Source organism: Diaporthe amygdali (genome assembly GCF_026229845.1).
Source record: "Diaporthe amygdali strain CAA958 chromosome Unknown NODE_2_length_3802984_cov_64_841326, whole genome shotgun sequence".
Lineage (NCBI taxonomy): Eukaryota > Fungi > Ascomycota > Sordariomycetes > Diaporthales > Diaporthaceae > Diaporthe > Diaporthe amygdali.
In genome coordinates this window covers 2,461,562-2,477,601 of record NW_026517022.1, presented here as the reverse complement: position 1 = coordinate 2,477,601, position 16,040 = coordinate 2,461,562, and the positions used below count along the sequence as shown (strand labels likewise).

Sequence of the window (16,040 nt, the reverse complement as noted above, 5' to 3'; positions counted from 1 at the left end):
AAAGAGATGACCACTCAAATCCTCAAGATGCAAGCTGCCATATAGTCTTTGCATCAACGTTTATGGAGACCTTACCCAGCCCATCAAGATTGCCCTTGGGGGGCTCAAGGGGCTTGCCAGATACGACACTTTTCGTCAACAGACCTTTGCCAACGATACGAACCATATTGGGCTCCTTGTCGTCTCTTCTTAGAACGAATATTTCTCGAAGCTCTTTCAAATAACAAAGTATGTCACCGCGTCGGGCTCGGTTTGAGATGATTCCCAGCTTTGAATTGTCGAAAGTGGTCCAACTCGCATCTGCATCTTGTGGATACAGCTTGAAAATTCGGGCTGGTGAAGAAGATCCAGAGACGAATGCATCCTCGTCAACTTGACTATTATGTGCCGAGGACTGGGGTGCAGACCTTGCTAGGTTACCAATGAGACTGGGGTGCTGTGCAGAGCCAAGCACGTCAGCAGCACCACTGGCAAGCATAGTCTCGATAGCATCGTCATCGGTATCGAGCAATGAGCGCCTGAGCCTATCGCCCTCATCGAACTGATCGGTGTTCCACTTGTTCAAAGCGTCAAGATTCGAGAATATCTCACTCGTGGAAGGGCCGATGGCCTCAACCCACCCTATCAAGAATGCCCCAAGTGGATACGTGCTTGCTGAGTGATCTGTGGCCTTCGACTTGGGGATCGTGTCCAGTGTCGAAGGATCCGGGGCACGCGATGTGGGATGGTCGAAGAGCAGAGTCCTCACCATCCGTGCGAATGAAATGATCTGATCTGTCGGTACAAGGCCACGCCGGGCCGCGAAATCCAACGTGTCAACCCAGGTGCTCAAGTCACTTTGATCGTAGTGCACGGGGAAGCCACCAGAATCGAGTGCGAGGCCCAGGAGGCCGTAGATTTTATCTTTTGGCAACGCACACTGCGCTCGCTGGTGTTGCTCCAGAAGGTCCTTCAGCTTGCGGCTCTGACGATTCTTGTTCATATCGTTGAACTTTTTGGGGCCGTGGTCTCCCCTCTCGAAACGGCACACGAAACAAACGAATTCAGCCCAATTAAATGTGATCTTGCCGAAGCAGACCCTGATCCGTCTCGCTTTGCCAATTTCCTGTATGATCCAGACCCTGTCCCAATAACGGTCAGCGCGCAGCATACCCGCCATGGCCTTCTCAGAATCTTTGAAGACGTAACCGCGACCACCACTTGCGACCATATTAAAGTCTTTGCTGAGTAGATCATCGCCAAGCCCGCCGTGTCTCCGCTGAAGCTCACGGCGAATCAAGTCCTCGGTGTCCGGACCTTGAAACTTCTCATAGCCCCTCCCCAACCACACCAGAACTTGCTGGGCGCGCTCGTAGATGTGAGGCATGAAGGGCAGCTGTCGATCCTTCTCTGCAGTTCCCTGCTGGTCAATGCATATTGCATCGATCCAGATCGGCAGCCATTCCTTAGGGTCAGGGCGTCTTCTCAGAAAGTGGAGAGCATCAAAGAGATTCTCGGTGACTTCAAATTCGGCACCGTTGACGCAGATTTTCTTCCTGACGGAGGAGTCACCCCACATGTAGGACAAGGCATCGAATTTCGGTCGGTCTCCGAATTTGACAGTGACGAGGCTGCAGTCCAGGAGTCCGTCCGTCCGCAAACGGGGCTTGACTTGAAGTAACCGGGTGCTGTCTGCAGTCTCATCGAGCTGATTGTACCGAAAGACAGGCTCCAATTGATCTTTTACTTGGGGCCCTTCTTCGTGAAGCAACTTGGGGTAGGGCTCTTCAGCCCACTGTCTCCACGACCGTGATGTTGTAGTAGTGTTTTCGGCTGCTGGTTCGGGCATGCCCGCTCCAGCTGTCTTGCGCTCGGCCGCAGTTGTGCTGAGTCCAGCTAATTGGCCTAGCTTTCCAGCAAATTTCTTCATGTTGGCGCCACTGGCAGTTGTTAGCTGTGTAAGTGAGCGTGGGTTTTCTTCGTGGCTCTCGTCGATGCTGGGATAGACCCCGCACCACGACTGCATAATGCAAACGCGATAATGTGCTGTGCGTCGCGCGTAGTGGTCCGTGCACTAGCTGACGAGATACTTCAAGTCTCAGGATGTCAGGCTTACTTCTGCACTCACTTCCGGGTCGAATGGTGATAAGTTAGACGAATAGCCTAACAAGCCATTCATCTCAACTGAGGTGCTCAGACGCCAACTGAGGTGATCTGACAAGCTGCTTCCTGTCCTTCGAACCTCCGGGCCCTAAGACGTTGGTGCGGTCCACCTAGGCACAGCCCTACAGTAGTTTGCCGCGCAGATAGACTGCTTATCAAGAGGCTATCGTGGAACTATAGAAAGTGGGCTCATCCAGAGTCGGTCTCGATCGTCACTCATCTGACCAAGACGATTTGGGATGATCTTTTGGTCGAAATCCTTGTGGAAAGTAGAGTACCTCTTGCCTGTCTTTCGTCACCTGCGTGCGAAATAATGTTGATGATGCTCTGAATTCGGCGGCGAGTTAAGAGTGATTTTGACCCCTTGTATGATCAATGATTCAGGCCACATCTTCGATGCGAAAGTATCAAGGGAATGATGGAAATTTGACTCCTAAACACGATCATGAATGATCACGATACGAAGCAACAAATCCACAATACTGGTCATCCACATGTGGCTCTCTTGAAGTCGTCCATAAAATAAAAAAATAAGCGCCCGGGCTGAACTTGGAATGCAATCTTGCAACCCAGCCAGGCTCATCTAGAATGTTGGCTCAGGGCCCTGTTAGCCGCTCTATTACGTCTAGTCGTCTCTGCTCCGCCCGTTTGATGCTGACTGCACGAGTTACAGTACTTCGTTGAAAACATAAGTATGCTTCTATTACTGTGTCACATTTATATGCCAAGAACAGAAGGTGTTGTTTGTAGGATTCGCGCCTAATCGCTTCCCCTCTCTGATTGTAGTAGCAGGCTACTATCTGGCCCTTAAATACAACCTATCGCTGCGGCGCAGCGTTTCACGGCATTCACCATTGTACCCTGTAGGCGGCTCTATGCTAAAATGCACATCGTGTCTCTGGGTGACCCCGCACATCCCCGGGGACTATCCCCTGGGGCCGTTCCTAATGTCCGATTACTGTTGTCACCTCGGGAATTGTTGGCTGATTGACTGTTGGTAGCTAGTGCTGACCAGGTCGCATATCACGGAACGGCGAGCCCTCTTGCTACCTTTGTCACTTACGCCTTGAGCAGCAGTTGCCTGCGAAGTATCCTCCTGTTCAAAGTCCCACCAGGGGAATTCCTCCAGAAACAAACAATCTCTTCTCAAGCACCCTTTCCCACCCCTACAATGACTGAATTTCCTGTCAGTGAAGGCGAGTTCGCATGGGAGGTGCCCAATGCCGGAAAGACATGCAAAACATGGTTCAAAATCCTGGGTGACCTTGATTCAACAAGTGGCCCAGTCCTCATAGCACTCCATGGTGGCCCTGGTGCCGGTCATGAGTATCTGGTGCCCTTGGCGGACCTCTACAAGCCCTACGGGATCCCCACCATCCTCTATGACCAGATTGGTTGCGGTCGCTCGACACATCTCCGCGAGAAGATGGGGGATGCCGACTTCTGGTCCTTTGAGCTCTTTATCAAGGAGCTTGACACCCTGATCGACCACCTAAACCTGAGGCGAAGGGGCTTCTTCCTCCTGGGCCAGAGCTGGGGTGGTGTTCTGGCCGCTACTTATGCCATGAGTCGACCCGAGGGGATGTCACCCGTAGGGCTAAAGAAGCTGGTTATAGCGAGCGGCCCCTCTAGTATCCCGCTGTATGGTAAGAAAGTCCTTATGGCTGAACGGGCCTTTCAGGTCTCGGAGACGATATAACCAGAGGTGCTCATACGGGGCTTCTGGCCTACTTGCGCTGTGAAGTACAAATTTGTGATTGATGCAGTATGAATGCTGACAGAATTTGGCACAGAAAAGGGACTTGAAGGTCTACTAGCTAAATTGCCTGCCGACGTCCGTAAGACACTCGAGGAGTGTGACAGACGAGGTGATCACGAGAGCGAGGAGTTCCAGAAAGCAGCAAAAGTCTTCAATAGCCACTATGTCTGTGGCTTAGATCCTTTGCCTGAAGAAATCATGGCAGGATTCAAGAATATGAGTGAGGATCCTACCGTCTACATGACCATGTGAGTTCGTCCAAGATCGAGTCTCTCAAGGCGCACGCGATCCATATATGTCTAACGCGGATCAACGGACAGCCAAGGGCCGGCAGAGTTTGTCGTAGTTGGTTCCATCAAGGGTTGGGAAGGCTGGACGCGGGCTCACCATATTGGAGTCGAGACACTCCTAGTCAACGGCAAGACGGACGAGGTCACCAACCTCAGCATGTACCCGTGGTTCAAGAGCATTCCGAAGGTCAGGTGGGTGACTCTTGAAGGAAGCCACATGTCACACTGGGAGGATAGGGAGCGCTACATGCAAGAGGTGGGTGATTTCCTCGTGAGCACAGAGCCTGGTGACAGGAAGGAGCTGTGAGGGAACGCGAAACCCTGAATGACAAGGTGTATGGAAAACGAAAAATGGAGTGCGCGAAATTTGTGGATAGCTTGGAGTGGGGTTCTCTCTGCCGATCTATGTAGTCCAACTGCGCGTATAATAGCAAGGGTATTCCAACAGTGATTGCCGAGCTTGTAACACCAAGAGCCAAGCGTGAAAGCCAGTAGATGTGACACCGGCGGGCATCCTTATCAATTCTTCACCGAGGGATACCTTGAAGAAGCTCGTCAAGGCTTCCGGAGGTAACCACCGTGGTCTTCTCGCATAATTCGGGAGGGCAGTTTTCCTCGTAAGCCTGTCATGTTCCTCATCAGCACCCTGAAGCATCTAGTTGTTGATTGTTCTTACGTATAGCGTTCCAGGCCTTCCGGTGCAGTCGTCTTTCAAAGGCACATGCCTGATGACAGACTCAGCGAGCGAGGTGGGGCTCCAGTTAAAGACCAAGGGAGTCAGTGCCGCGGCCTCACGATACTGATTGACATTCTCTATGCGTTTCCGTCAGTTCCCGTGGAACCATATTCTCTTGGGGGATCCTCGAACCATACCTTCAAACAAGTTAACGAGCTCCAACATAGTCGAGTTCCTAATACCCCATCCCACACCTGTTACGTCCCAGTTTCTGCCCTCCATACGGTCCGCAATATTCGACGCAGGCTGGTCTGGTCCTTGGAACAGAACTAGGTTTAAACGTTTAGCTAACATCTTTTTATTATTCTTCCGTCCGGCCTACTATAAACGTTAAAGCCAGCTTTAACAAGTTTTGCGGTATCGTTGCGCAACGAAATATCAGTTTGAACTGGATCAAAACCTCGAGAAATGACCAGCGGGTGGTACGCTGCAAGTCCACTGTTTGGTTGATTTTAGAAAAGTGAACGACCGATGCCATCTTCCAAGAGCTCACGTGTAAAAGACGTTCACCTCGCCACAGGTGGCATTGGTCGGAAAGGATATCTTCTGTTCTGGGATCGGGTCGGTGGTATTTGGTACAATTGAAGCACAGCCGGCAGCAAGGCAGACGGCTTGGTTGAACAGAACCATGATTGGAATTCGTTGAGAGCTAGTCTTCGTAAGGGCAATTACAGAACATGGGAATATTTGACATAGAAATGAACTATTGACAAGCAGTCTTGTCTAAGGATCGTGTATATCGTGATAAGAAATTAGAAAAGCATTTTTTCGTTGATCGATTTCCCTATTCTGGATTATATCTGGTACATACCTCACCAATGACTGTTCACTCTCATACGCCAAAGATGCGGACATAATTCAATCCGCGCCCCGGGATCAGCATGTTCAAATCCGTTAGTATTTGCAGATCAGTATGTTCAACCCGTTAGTATCTGGGGATACCCACGTCAGGCGCACTTTTCGGACATTTCGGACGGTCAAAATTCGCGAGTCGCGACACTGCCTCATTTTTGGCTTCTTGGGTCAAGTCTGAGCAAACCCGCCAAACGCGTGAAATTACTACTTCAGGCAGGCAAGCAACGTACTTGCTACTCAGTAGCACTATCTTTGAAATCATCAGTAAGTCCAAAATTTCCACAGTACAATCACGGGTAATGCACCGAGTTGAAGAATCGCAAGAGGCAAGACCGGCTGTGCGTTCCTTGCTGCATGACTAAGCGGATATATTCCGTGCCCATGTTTGTCAACCCCTTGTTTCCACACCCCTTGTTCCCCGGCCCCTTAAGGAGAATACCAAACGGAAGTAACCGAGGAGCGGTCTATAGTCGAAACTCGTTTGTAAAGTATATAAATGTATTTCTAAGCCAGAAGACAAATGTGACTCTAGCCTAGCGCTGAGCGGGACGGACACGGACTTCCCAGCCCATTTCATCCGAACATGAAGAGGAAGTGGAGGTAACAGCAAGCCATCATGCGTAGGCGAAGGCGCAAAAATGGGTTATTTAAACTGTGTCGACATGAACATGAAGTAACTGCCCTCCAAGAATCTCGCTATCAAGAATCTATAATAATCCAAAAACGATTATTACCAAAATCGCAACGAGACATCCAGTCGTTATCTCTAGTGGCTATGTCTGCCACGAAGCCCATCATTGTATACGTTCTTGGTATGTCATGAATCATCTCGCAGAAAATCAGAGGCTAACGAGTCACAGGGGGTGGCCCAAACCCATTCAAGGTTTTGATCACCCTGGAAGAGCTCGGCATCCCGTATGAGAAAGTCCAGGTCGACGACGTCAAGAGCGAGGCCTTTCTTAAGCTAAACCCCAACGGCCGCGCCCCTGTCATCATCGATCCCAACAACGAGAATTTCACCCTCTGGGAATCGGGCGCCATTGTCGAGTATCTCGTCGAGACATATGATATACTTAACCATTTGACTTTGGAGGACCGTAAGAGCAAATGGCTGCTCCAACAGTACCTGCATTTCCAAATGTCAGGGCAGGGTCCCTACTACGGACAGGCGGTGTGGTTCTACAGGCAAACCGAAGACATCCCAACAGCCAAACAAAGGTATATTGAGCAGGTTTTGAGGGTGTTTGGGGTCTTGGACAACATCCTCAAGGATCAAGAGTATCTGGTCGGCGGCAAATTGTGAGTGTTACTCGCTATGATCTGTCTCATGAAAACTTGCTAATGGCTGCAGCACCTATGCCGACCTCTCCTTCATTCCGTGGAATCGAGTAGCTCTCGAGGCTCCGTTCTTCAAAGACGAGCTCTGGGAGAAGCACGAAATCAGAAAACGATTTCCCAAATTTTTAGCGTGGTATGAACGCCTCAATGCTCGGCCGTCTGTCAAAGCGGCTTACGGAGCATAAGATGGGACTTGTTCATGTTGCCGTCGAGCTGATCAACAGATCAACTACTGCTTCAGTAGCTGCCTCGAGCATGCAGACAAGTTGAGTCGTGGAATCATCGCAATAAAGTCTTCAATGTTGAAATGGCCTTGTGGTCTTACTACAATATTTGTACATAACTCCTCGTAACATTGAAAGAATAACTTCACAGATTGTTTTCATTCATCTGATGAGAGTTCGGTGGCAGACCCCAATCCACCATTTGCAGGACTCCAGCAGAGAGCCAGTTGTGGCTGCCATGTGATATTCCTTCCCAGTTGTCCTGCTCTATCACATCAGGAACAGGGAGGACAGGCACGTACTCTGCATTCACATTGGGCCTTTCCATGGTCAAATTGAGACCATTAAGAGCTGCACCAAGGGGGTCCTGAAGTGTGTTTGTCGGATCTACGACGACGGACAAGCCAACTTCGTGTAGAGCCTTGATAATGTGATAGGAAGCGATTTTCTGGTGATTGACGTCGTATCTTTCGTAGAATGAGAGAACAAGTTTGATGAGCTCAATGTCCTGCGTCGCTATCGCGGAAGTCTTGTTCTCGATAATGTTGATGAACAGAATATCGACGCTCCACGCAACCTGGTAAAGGAGGTATCTGACCATTGTCAGTATCTTCAGATGTGCTTTCCACTCTTGAGGTGTAGCAAGCTTCTTACATGGTGAAAGGGTGATCGATATGGTGGTAGTTCAAGAGCGACACGGCTCCACGGGCAGCGTTGACGCAGATCGCAACGCTAGGTCGCAGGAAGTCCATGTCCTGGCCATCCAAGGCCGTCCTCAGGGCCGCAGAATGAACAGCGACGACCAACTGGAAGTAGATGAAGTGCAGGGAGCTCAAAGCTATCAGCCTAGCGTGGTTATCGTCATCCAGAGGGGCACCTGATTGCATAGGGCGGACCATTTCCGGGATGCTCTCCCGCCACTCCTGAAGCTCTCTATCCAGTAGACCGATCTCGGCTTCCAGGGCCGCGGCTGAAGTTGGGCTGTGCAGGTATAGCCTTGAGTAAATGCGGCCTTGGATCTGCGCCAGCTTGACCTCCTGTCGGAAGTAGTTAAGGGCCACATCGTCTGGATAGTAAAAGAATCCATAGCAATCCAGAGGGTACTCTTCTGGTAGGTCAAGGAGAAAGTTGTCGGTGATCAAAGGTGGCTTGCCGATCCTTATCATCAGGTCATGGTCAAAGATGTAGGCTTGCCAGAAGAGCCGACGACGATGCTGGATTTCTGCCTCGCTGAGGCCAGGGTGGTTGCCGTGGTAGTAGCCTCCCAGAAGAATCGACTGCGTCGCCAGAGCCAGAATCGAGACAGCAATATGATTTTCAGCGGTGAAGATGAAATGCGAGACCTTCCTCATTCAGTTCTCGTTCTCATAATGGCCGACAGGGTTTTTATCAGGAGGGGCTTACCAGCGCTAGTAGAGCCCCAATCGCCATGGGACATGGTGATTGCAACATGGTGGTCGGGATGAGAGCCATGGCGCTCTGCAGATACCGCTCGTGCTCTCGTGTGCCATGCAGCAAGTCCCGTTTCCGATGTGGGTGCAAGAGGATGGTATACAAGGCTATCTTCCAGCCGACGGCGCTTGGTGGCCGCCCATGTAGGTATGACTGAACTGCAGAGCGGACCTCAGACTCATCAAAGAACTTGATGTAACGATTGAGGGTAGCGAAAAAGTCTGGCATGTGAGTTTTGTTAGTCACAGGCGAGTCAATCCATGACGGCCAAGGTCGAACACATTACCCTTCATGCATTGTTCAACCACAAAGTCAGATGGGAAGTGGTCGGTGAAAGTGGAGATATCGGTGAGGGTCCTCTGCGGCGGTATACTGTTGATCTGTTCCAGTAGCCTGCGGGCAACGCCAGAGAACCGCCTGTCACCGACTAATGTGTCAATCTTCTCCATGCCATCAGCCGAGAAGAGCAAACATGAACCTGTTCGACGTATTAACCAATAGTTCTTCTGTGAGTGGGTTCAGTTTCTCGAATTTGATACGTACCGCCGGCACCGATGGTAGCTTCGGGCATAGCGCCGGAGCTGAGCAGCTTCTGCCCTGAGGTCGTGCTAGACGGGGACGTCTGGTTTGCATCCGGCTGCGGCGGAACCACTGCCGGTGAAGTCCTCATAAAGGTAGATTGATCTGTAGAGACGCCATTGGACGAGGTCTCGCTCATCGACCGAGGGTGGCTCGTCTGCGCCTGTGAGGCCGGCTGTTGTTCTTGCAGGTCTTTGACCAAGCGCTCTATCTGAGCTAGCCTTGTGGTGACATTTTCGTAGAGTCTTTGGATGGGCAAGGGCGGCCAAGGTTAGTCATCGCCCCTGGTTTTGAAATACGCGGAAGGCAATGTAGATACTGACGTCTTTTCTCTCCGAGGATTATTCTTCTTCCTCCCGGGCCAGATGCATTGTTGCCCATATCTCTCGCAGGTGGTACAAATAGGCTTCCGGTGATCACACTTGACCTGATCATCTAGTCGGCACTTGAGTGTACCAAATGGGAAAGGGGTGATAACAAACCTTGCGACGTCGGCAGGACGAACATGAGAGAGACGGAAGCCTTGCATCCATCCTGTGAGGCTCGGCTGGATCCGGCGCTTGCGGCATCTCGTCGGATTGCATCATAGTAACACTGTGTGATAACACTCAAGCATGCCCTGCGCGATAGAGCGCGCGCGTCTGCGGGCTCTCTAGACGATCAAAAGCCCGGCAGTGGTCTGTTGGGAAGTGGATAGATGGGTAATTAGATGGTGGATGCACGGAACGTGCGTGATGGAAAGAAAAAAGTCCGTCCGACGTTTCTGATGCAGGTCGCTTTCGCTTTTAGCAATGCGTACTCTAGCTTCCGTCAACAAGGGGTGCCTCTCGTTAGAGAAAGTTTGTTTGTCGGCCCAATCCGAGGCACGAGAGCAGAGGGGATTTACCAGGGTGCTGCGCTTGGTCCCTACAAATACCCCACCTGGTGAATACACTAGAAACACATAAATATTCTATAACCCTGCTGCCACTTCCTACGTTGTGAAACGTATGGAGGCTGATCACCGATCTCACCGTTGACCAAGATCTGCCTCGGGCAGAAAGTCGATACAGTTCGCTGCTATTGTTGAAGGACCAGTTCGCCCCTGAGCCTGATCATCTTGTCAAATTCGCGCCGACAGCTTCACGACCGCGCGCGTCTTCACGAAGGCTGGCGGTCTCAAGAACAAATCCTTGGAACCCGCGCCTACAATAGAGGATATTGGTTCTCGACAACGGCGCATATATCTTCGAAGCCGGCATCGTGTCCAACGAACTCTCCAAAGAGCCTTGAATCACTCCGAAATATATCACCCGCAGTGAGGCAAAGAAGATCTCATCACATCAGACTCGAGAAACATCGCGAGGTCGGGCATATTCAATTACGCCGACTTCATATGAAAGGAGCTGTCGTCATTATTGAAGGCACAGGACGGATCTGAGACCGCGGACTTCTCGACGGCAATATGCCACAAAGATGCGATCCAAAACGGACCAGACTGCTGCTTGTAGAACAGCCCAACTCGCTGCCGACCTCGGGATCTGCAATCCAACTGCGACTAGGTCCTATTTAGAGAATGCCACTTTGTGAGCTACTAGAGAGGCGTAGATGTGCTTCCGCTTCATTTCAGGTAGGGTTCAAGCCTACTCGACGTCCTCCAGGTGCCCTTTCCATTGCGTACCACAACAATAGCGTGCTCTGTAGGAGCACCCATGCTATGGATGCGCACTCATGCATGCCAGATTATGTCTATTCTTGGTGAACCGTTACAAATGTGGTCACCTCTTGATGACGCAGCTTTGATGTGCCTGTTCTGGAACGCGACATTACGACTACTGGGAACTAGGATAAGCGTGAGGTTGTGGGTAGACCGACTGCGCGAATGCCGAGTGGATCCTTTGCCGCGCCGGCTCCCGACCATGTCCGAGATGAGTGCTTCCGTAATCATAGCTTGCCCGATGTGGTGTGGTAATTCATCCGACTTGGTAATGTCGAATATTTCAGTCGAAAAGGTCTTCGATTCATGTCAGTATGTCCAAGACATTTGTCTGATGGGCAAAAAACAAAGGGCAGTGGCTAGCATTTAAGAGGGCGACCCTGCCCAAGTGTAGAGGTCTGCTTTTTCACTAGTATCCATGCACATATCGTTCCAGACACCGCAAAAAGTAATCACAGCGCAAACATGTCTCGCGCTCTTCTCATAACCGGCGCAACTGGCAAACAAGGGGGCGCCGTCATCAACGCTCTTCTCGCTCGACAGCCCTCAGACTTTCTCCTTCTCGCGGTCACACGAAATGCTCAATCTGCCTCTGCTCAGCGCTTAGCCGCCAAATCCGACAGAATCAAAATAGTTGAAGGCGACCTCGACGCGACGCCAGCACTCTTCGCCTCTGCCAAAGCTGCTGCTGGATCCGTCCCGTTATGGGGCGTGTTCTCCGTGCAAGCCCTCCAATCCAGCAAGAAGTCGGAGGACGAAACGAGGCAAGGCAAAGCTTTGGTCGATGAGTCGGTCAAGGCGGGCGTTGAGCATTTTGTGTACAGCAGCGTGGAACGTGGTGGCGACGAGAGATCGTGGAGTAATCCCACGCCAGTCCCACACTTCATCACAAAGCATAAGATTGAGCATCACTTGCGCGACGCCACGGCGGATGGCAAGAGTCCTATGGGTTGGACAATTCTTCGTCCGGTTATCTTTATGGACAATCTTCAGCCGGGCTTCTTCGGCAAGGTTTTCTTTACCACGTTACGCGATACAATGAAGGAAAAGCCCTTACAGTGGATTGCGACTAGCGATATCGGCTACTTCGCCGCGGAAGCTTTCCATGACCCGGCGACATGGAACAAGAGAGCTTTCGGGCTGGCTGGAGATGAACTGACCTACGCGCAGTTGAGTCAGACGTTTGAGAAGGTCACTGGTAGTCCCGCCGGAACGACTCTTGGTGTACTTGGAAAGGCGCTGAAACATGGAGTTTCTGAAGTTGGGGTAATGATAGACTGGTTTAAGAACGACGGCTACAAGGCAAAGACTCTAGAGTGCAAGAGAATCCACCCAGGAGTGACGAGTATGGAGGATTGGTTGAGAAAAAGCGCTTTTGTCAAGAAGCCATAAGAGGAAACTGAGGTGATTGCGTGCACAAGGGAGAGCTGTAGCTAGGAGCTAATGTATAATCATATGAATCAATCTGTCATCAATCATCTTATCATATCACTCAAAATATTCAAAAATCATTTTTGACTGCCTTTCGATAGAATTATGATGGACTTGACAGCTATTGCCGATTTGATATCTACACAGTCAAGCAACTCTCAGTAGCATGCAATTTGTCACTTCAAATATCAAGTGGTGTCAAATCACAAATACCTACAAATACATAAACTGGGGCATCTGACTGGAAAAGTCATGAGGCAGTGTTTCAAAATGAAACTCCATGAAGAAAGATTTGTTGTCATATGATTTTTTCTAGCTACAATCTTTGGAAGTCAGCGTAGATAAACGCAACACTTTTGTCACTCAGAAAACAGCCTTGTTTGCCTCCAAGAACTCCTTCCAGGATGTTGGCTTCAGCCCAACGCCGGCGAGCAGATCCAAGCTCTCCTTAAGGTCCTCGCCGTTGTAGTATCCAGGCTCCTCAATAAATAAATGGTTCTCCAACATCTCGTCAGCCATGGGACCTGGAATGAAGCTCTTGTACGTCTCAGCGTCAATCTGCACGAAGCGAGCGGCGTTCCCGGTCACCTCCTGGAACTCCGAGACGATGCGCGACGGACTGTAATAGTCAGCCGCAGCAAAAATTTGCTTCCCGAGGACCACGTCTCTGTTACGGATCGCAGCAACCACAAACTTGCTTGCAGTCATCGCTTGTTAGCAGTCATATCGAATTGAGATCATGAAAATAACTTACCGACGTCGGACTGTGTGTCGATGAGCGGAAACTTCGCCTTGTCGCTGACGGGATATGCCAAGGTGTAGACACCGTCTTCTACCTTGTGAATCATCTGCAAGGCGGTAAAATTGCTCATAAAATATCCTGGCAATACGAAGGTGCTTGGAATTCCCTTGGAGCGGATGTAGCGCTCAACCTCGGCCTTATCGTCGAAGTGCACGACGTGCTTGAGGCGGCCGTTGCTCGTGTTCGTGACATGGAGGAGCGATGAGTAAATCAGATGCTTAACCCCGGCGTCAGAAGCGACATCAGCGACGTTCTTTCCGTGAGGCTGTTCCTGAGTGCCGCCTCCAGTGAAGTCGGGGGTCGTGACGAGGAAAATGGTATCAGAGCCCTTGACAGCCTCGGCAAGGGAAGCTTTGGAGCTCATGTCGGCCTACATAATGTCAGACAGTACTCTTGGAAACTAACTTATAAAGGTAAACATACGGAAACCATCTCAACGCTCTTCGCGGCCAAAGCCTGCGCGGCGGGCTTGGAAGCATCGCGGGTAATGCCCCTGATCTTGAACTCCTTTGAGAGAACGGAATCAGCCAGGACGGCCTCGATGACGGAGCCGCCCTGATTCCCAGTGGCTCCGAAGACGGTGAGAAGCTTCGACATATTGGACAAAAATTGTGATGAGGACGGCGCGTTGGTGTTTGATGTGGATGCTGAAAAGAGTCCAGCAGGTCAATGGTCCGTAAATGTCGATCCATCTTATATACGTTTTATCAGGGTCAGCATGCATTCACACGTCATCACTCATTTCTCTGGTTTCAGGCAGCGCAGGGAAACGTCACAAGAGACAAGCCGTGCAATGCGTACAAGGACACGCCGAAGTGGAGGCCACCGAGTCAACACTCGCCATCAACAGCGGTGTTGTCATGGTATCTGACAAATGAATTTTCATTGGAATGAGCTCGGAAGCCGGGGCAATCTTGGCAGTCTCTTTGTTTATTCTGGCGTTGCCCTCGATGTGTCAGAAAGGGGGCCGGGTCCAGGCCGGATCGCCCCGTGAGCTGATGTCGGTGTTCAACGGAGGCCGGTCTGACAAAGCACCGCTCCGACCCACTCCGCTCGGCACGAGCAGAAATGCTTGCAAACATCAGTCAGTGCCCAAGCATACTGAACGTGACGCGCACATATCTATTCATAACGTAATTCATTATCAGAATACGATTCGCGACTTGGCTACATGTCGCTGCGGCATGTCAACGAATGTTGCTCTCCAAGGCCTGCAAGAATACACATCATCTGCATGTGACTGCCATAGAAATTTCCCAAACGAAATATTTATATTATAAATTATAGCTAGACAAATGACAAAATGAATATTTAAAATAGAGATTGGGTCGAGGCTCGTTGCCGTTGAGATGAAACCTCAGCTAAGAAGTCCGCCCCTACTCGTCATGCTTCCTAAAGTCACTCTCCGTCCTCAACCAAGTCTTCAAATCCTTCAACTCCGGATGCTCCTTTTTCAACTTTGAGATATCAGCAGCGTATCCAACATCGTGAAACCACTTAAACATGTACCCAAAGTCCTTCACAAGCGCCATGAAAAGCCATGTCAGTAACTTCCACGTGCCCGCCGGCCGCCGTCCCGTAGTACTCTCAAAAACTGCAAGCATCTCATCAAAAGTCAGCTCATCCCCAGCCAACGAGATTCCTCGCTCCTTATACTCCTCCGGTTTCAAGAATGCCTGTGCGCCAAAGAACCCGATGTCACTGCTCGCAATCAACTGCAGCGGCTTCCCCTTTATGGCCATTTGCCAAGCCGTTACGAACACCCGTCCAGGGAAATTATCAGTAAAGTTGTCCATGAACGCCACGGGACGAAGAATTGTCCAACCCATTTTGGATTCCTTGGACTTAGAGATAAGGTGCTCCTCGATCTGGTGCTTGTGCATGAAATGAGGGATTGTTGTGGGGTTGTTCAGAGAATCATCCCCATGACGGTCGACGGAGGCGTAGACGAAGAACGAGACTTTATTGGCGACAGCGGCGTCCACGAGAGCTTTGCCCTGGCCCAGTTCGCCGCCTCCTCCTTGGTTCATGCCCATGGGAGTCTAGGACCGTCAGTAAGACATCAGATTCATTGCGCCGTCACTGCTCACCTGGACGCTGAAGACGCCCCAGATGGGGGTCTTGGTGACCTCCCTCGCCGTCTTGAACAGCGCAGTAGGGTCCGCCATATTCCCCTGCACAAGCTTGATCTGATTTGATTTCTTCAATAGCCGCTGAGCAGAACCAGAGTCCGCATTTCGTGTAACGGCTAGAATTTCGAAGTCGGCATTCTGGCGCAGGAGTTGGTCAATCACAGCACCACCCTGCTTGCCAGTAGCACCGCAGATTAACAAGGCCCTCGACATGCTGGTCAAAGACAGTTGCGTAGCAGAAATGATAATGGTATAGATGGTATAGATGGTATAGAGTCAGGATTGAGATTGAAGAGCTCGTGATGATGATTGAAGTGGAAATGCTGCATTCTCCTCAGTATTGCACTAGGGACGGCTATTGTAATTATAATAAAGACCTCGATGACATGCATGTGATGATATCTCCGGTCGGACACATAGAATGTAGTCGCGGCGACTGGGGGGCTGCCCAGACGATCTTACCAATCTCGGTGCGTAATTGACCCGGGGTCTGCAGAGCGCAGGGAGGTCTGATTATGCTATGCTCTCGGTCAGCACCGGCCTTCTAACGACAGCCTAAAAGCGAGTAGCGAGGCTGTTTCGAGGAGGGTCTACAGCCATAAGC

General features: G+C 50.7%; 8 protein-coding genes across 8 annotated transcripts; 3 read left to right on the top strand and 5 right to left on the bottom strand.

Annotated features, from left to right (window-relative positions):
* Positions 1–22: 22 nt before the first annotated feature.
* On the bottom strand, positions 23–1,909 carry J7T55_012098 (uncharacterized protein; the record flags this gene model as incomplete). The annotated part of the gene is made up of 1 exon (XM_053136952.1): positions 23–1,909. The coding sequence occupies one exon, from the start codon at positions 1,907–1,909 to the stop codon at positions 23–25; it is 1,887 nt and encodes a 628-aa protein (XP_052999902.1).
* Positions 1,910–2,587: 678 nt separating this feature from the next.
* On the top strand, positions 2,588–4,498 carry J7T55_012097 (proline-specific peptidase; the record flags this gene model as incomplete). Its single annotated transcript, XM_053136951.1, has 4 exons — positions 2,588–2,627; positions 3,144–3,788; positions 3,936–4,149; positions 4,222–4,498. 4 exons carry the CDS (start codon positions 2,588–2,590, stop codon positions 4,496–4,498), a joined length of 1,176 nt encoding a protein of 391 aa, XP_052999901.1.
* A 220-nt stretch (positions 4,499–4,718) lies between these two features.
* Positions 4,719–5,557, bottom strand: J7T55_012096 (uncharacterized protein; the record flags this gene model as incomplete). The annotated part of the gene is made up of 4 exons (XM_053136950.1): positions 4,719–4,814; positions 4,868–5,004; positions 5,065–5,102; positions 5,421–5,557. 4 exons carry the CDS (start codon positions 5,555–5,557, stop codon positions 4,719–4,721), a joined length of 408 nt encoding a protein of 135 aa, XP_052999900.1.
* Positions 5,558–6,557: 1,000 nt separating this feature from the next.
* Positions 6,558–7,305, top strand: J7T55_012095 (Glutathione S-transferase-like protein gedE; the record flags this gene model as incomplete). Its single annotated transcript, XM_053136949.1, has 3 exons — positions 6,558–6,594; positions 6,643–7,081; positions 7,134–7,305. 3 exons carry the CDS (start codon positions 6,558–6,560, stop codon positions 7,303–7,305), a joined length of 648 nt encoding a protein of 215 aa, XP_052999899.1.
* A 184-nt stretch (positions 7,306–7,489) lies between these two features.
* On the bottom strand, positions 7,490–9,904 carry J7T55_012094 (Fusaridione A cluster transcription factor fsdR; the record flags this gene model as incomplete). Its single annotated transcript, XM_053136948.1, has 6 exons — positions 7,490–7,937; positions 7,999–8,687; positions 8,749–9,017; positions 9,083–9,223; positions 9,340–9,620; positions 9,699–9,904. 6 exons carry the CDS (start codon positions 9,902–9,904, stop codon positions 7,490–7,492), a joined length of 2,034 nt encoding a protein of 677 aa, XP_052999898.1.
* Positions 9,905–11,536: 1,632 nt separating this feature from the next.
* On the top strand, positions 11,537–12,463 carry J7T55_012093 (NmrA-like family domain-containing protein 1; the record flags this gene model as incomplete). Its single annotated transcript, XM_053136946.1, has 1 exon — positions 11,537–12,463. The coding sequence occupies one exon, from the start codon at positions 11,537–11,539 to the stop codon at positions 12,461–12,463; it is 927 nt and encodes a 308-aa protein (XP_052999897.1).
* Positions 12,464–12,865: 402 nt separating this feature from the next.
* On the bottom strand, positions 12,866–13,901 carry J7T55_012092 (uncharacterized protein; the record flags this gene model as incomplete). The annotated part of the gene is made up of 3 exons (XM_053136945.1): positions 12,866–13,212; positions 13,257–13,674; positions 13,728–13,901. The coding sequence occupies 3 exons, from the start codon at positions 13,899–13,901 to the stop codon at positions 12,866–12,868; spliced, it is 939 nt and encodes a 312-aa protein (XP_052999896.1).
* A 779-nt stretch (positions 13,902–14,680) lies between these two features.
* Positions 14,681–15,649, bottom strand: J7T55_012091 (NmrA-like family domain-containing protein; the record flags this gene model as incomplete). Its single annotated transcript, XM_053136944.1, has 2 exons — positions 14,681–15,346; positions 15,395–15,649. 2 exons carry the CDS (start codon positions 15,647–15,649, stop codon positions 14,681–14,683), a joined length of 921 nt encoding a protein of 306 aa, XP_052999895.1.
* Between the last annotated feature and the right edge of the window lie 391 nt (positions 15,650–16,040).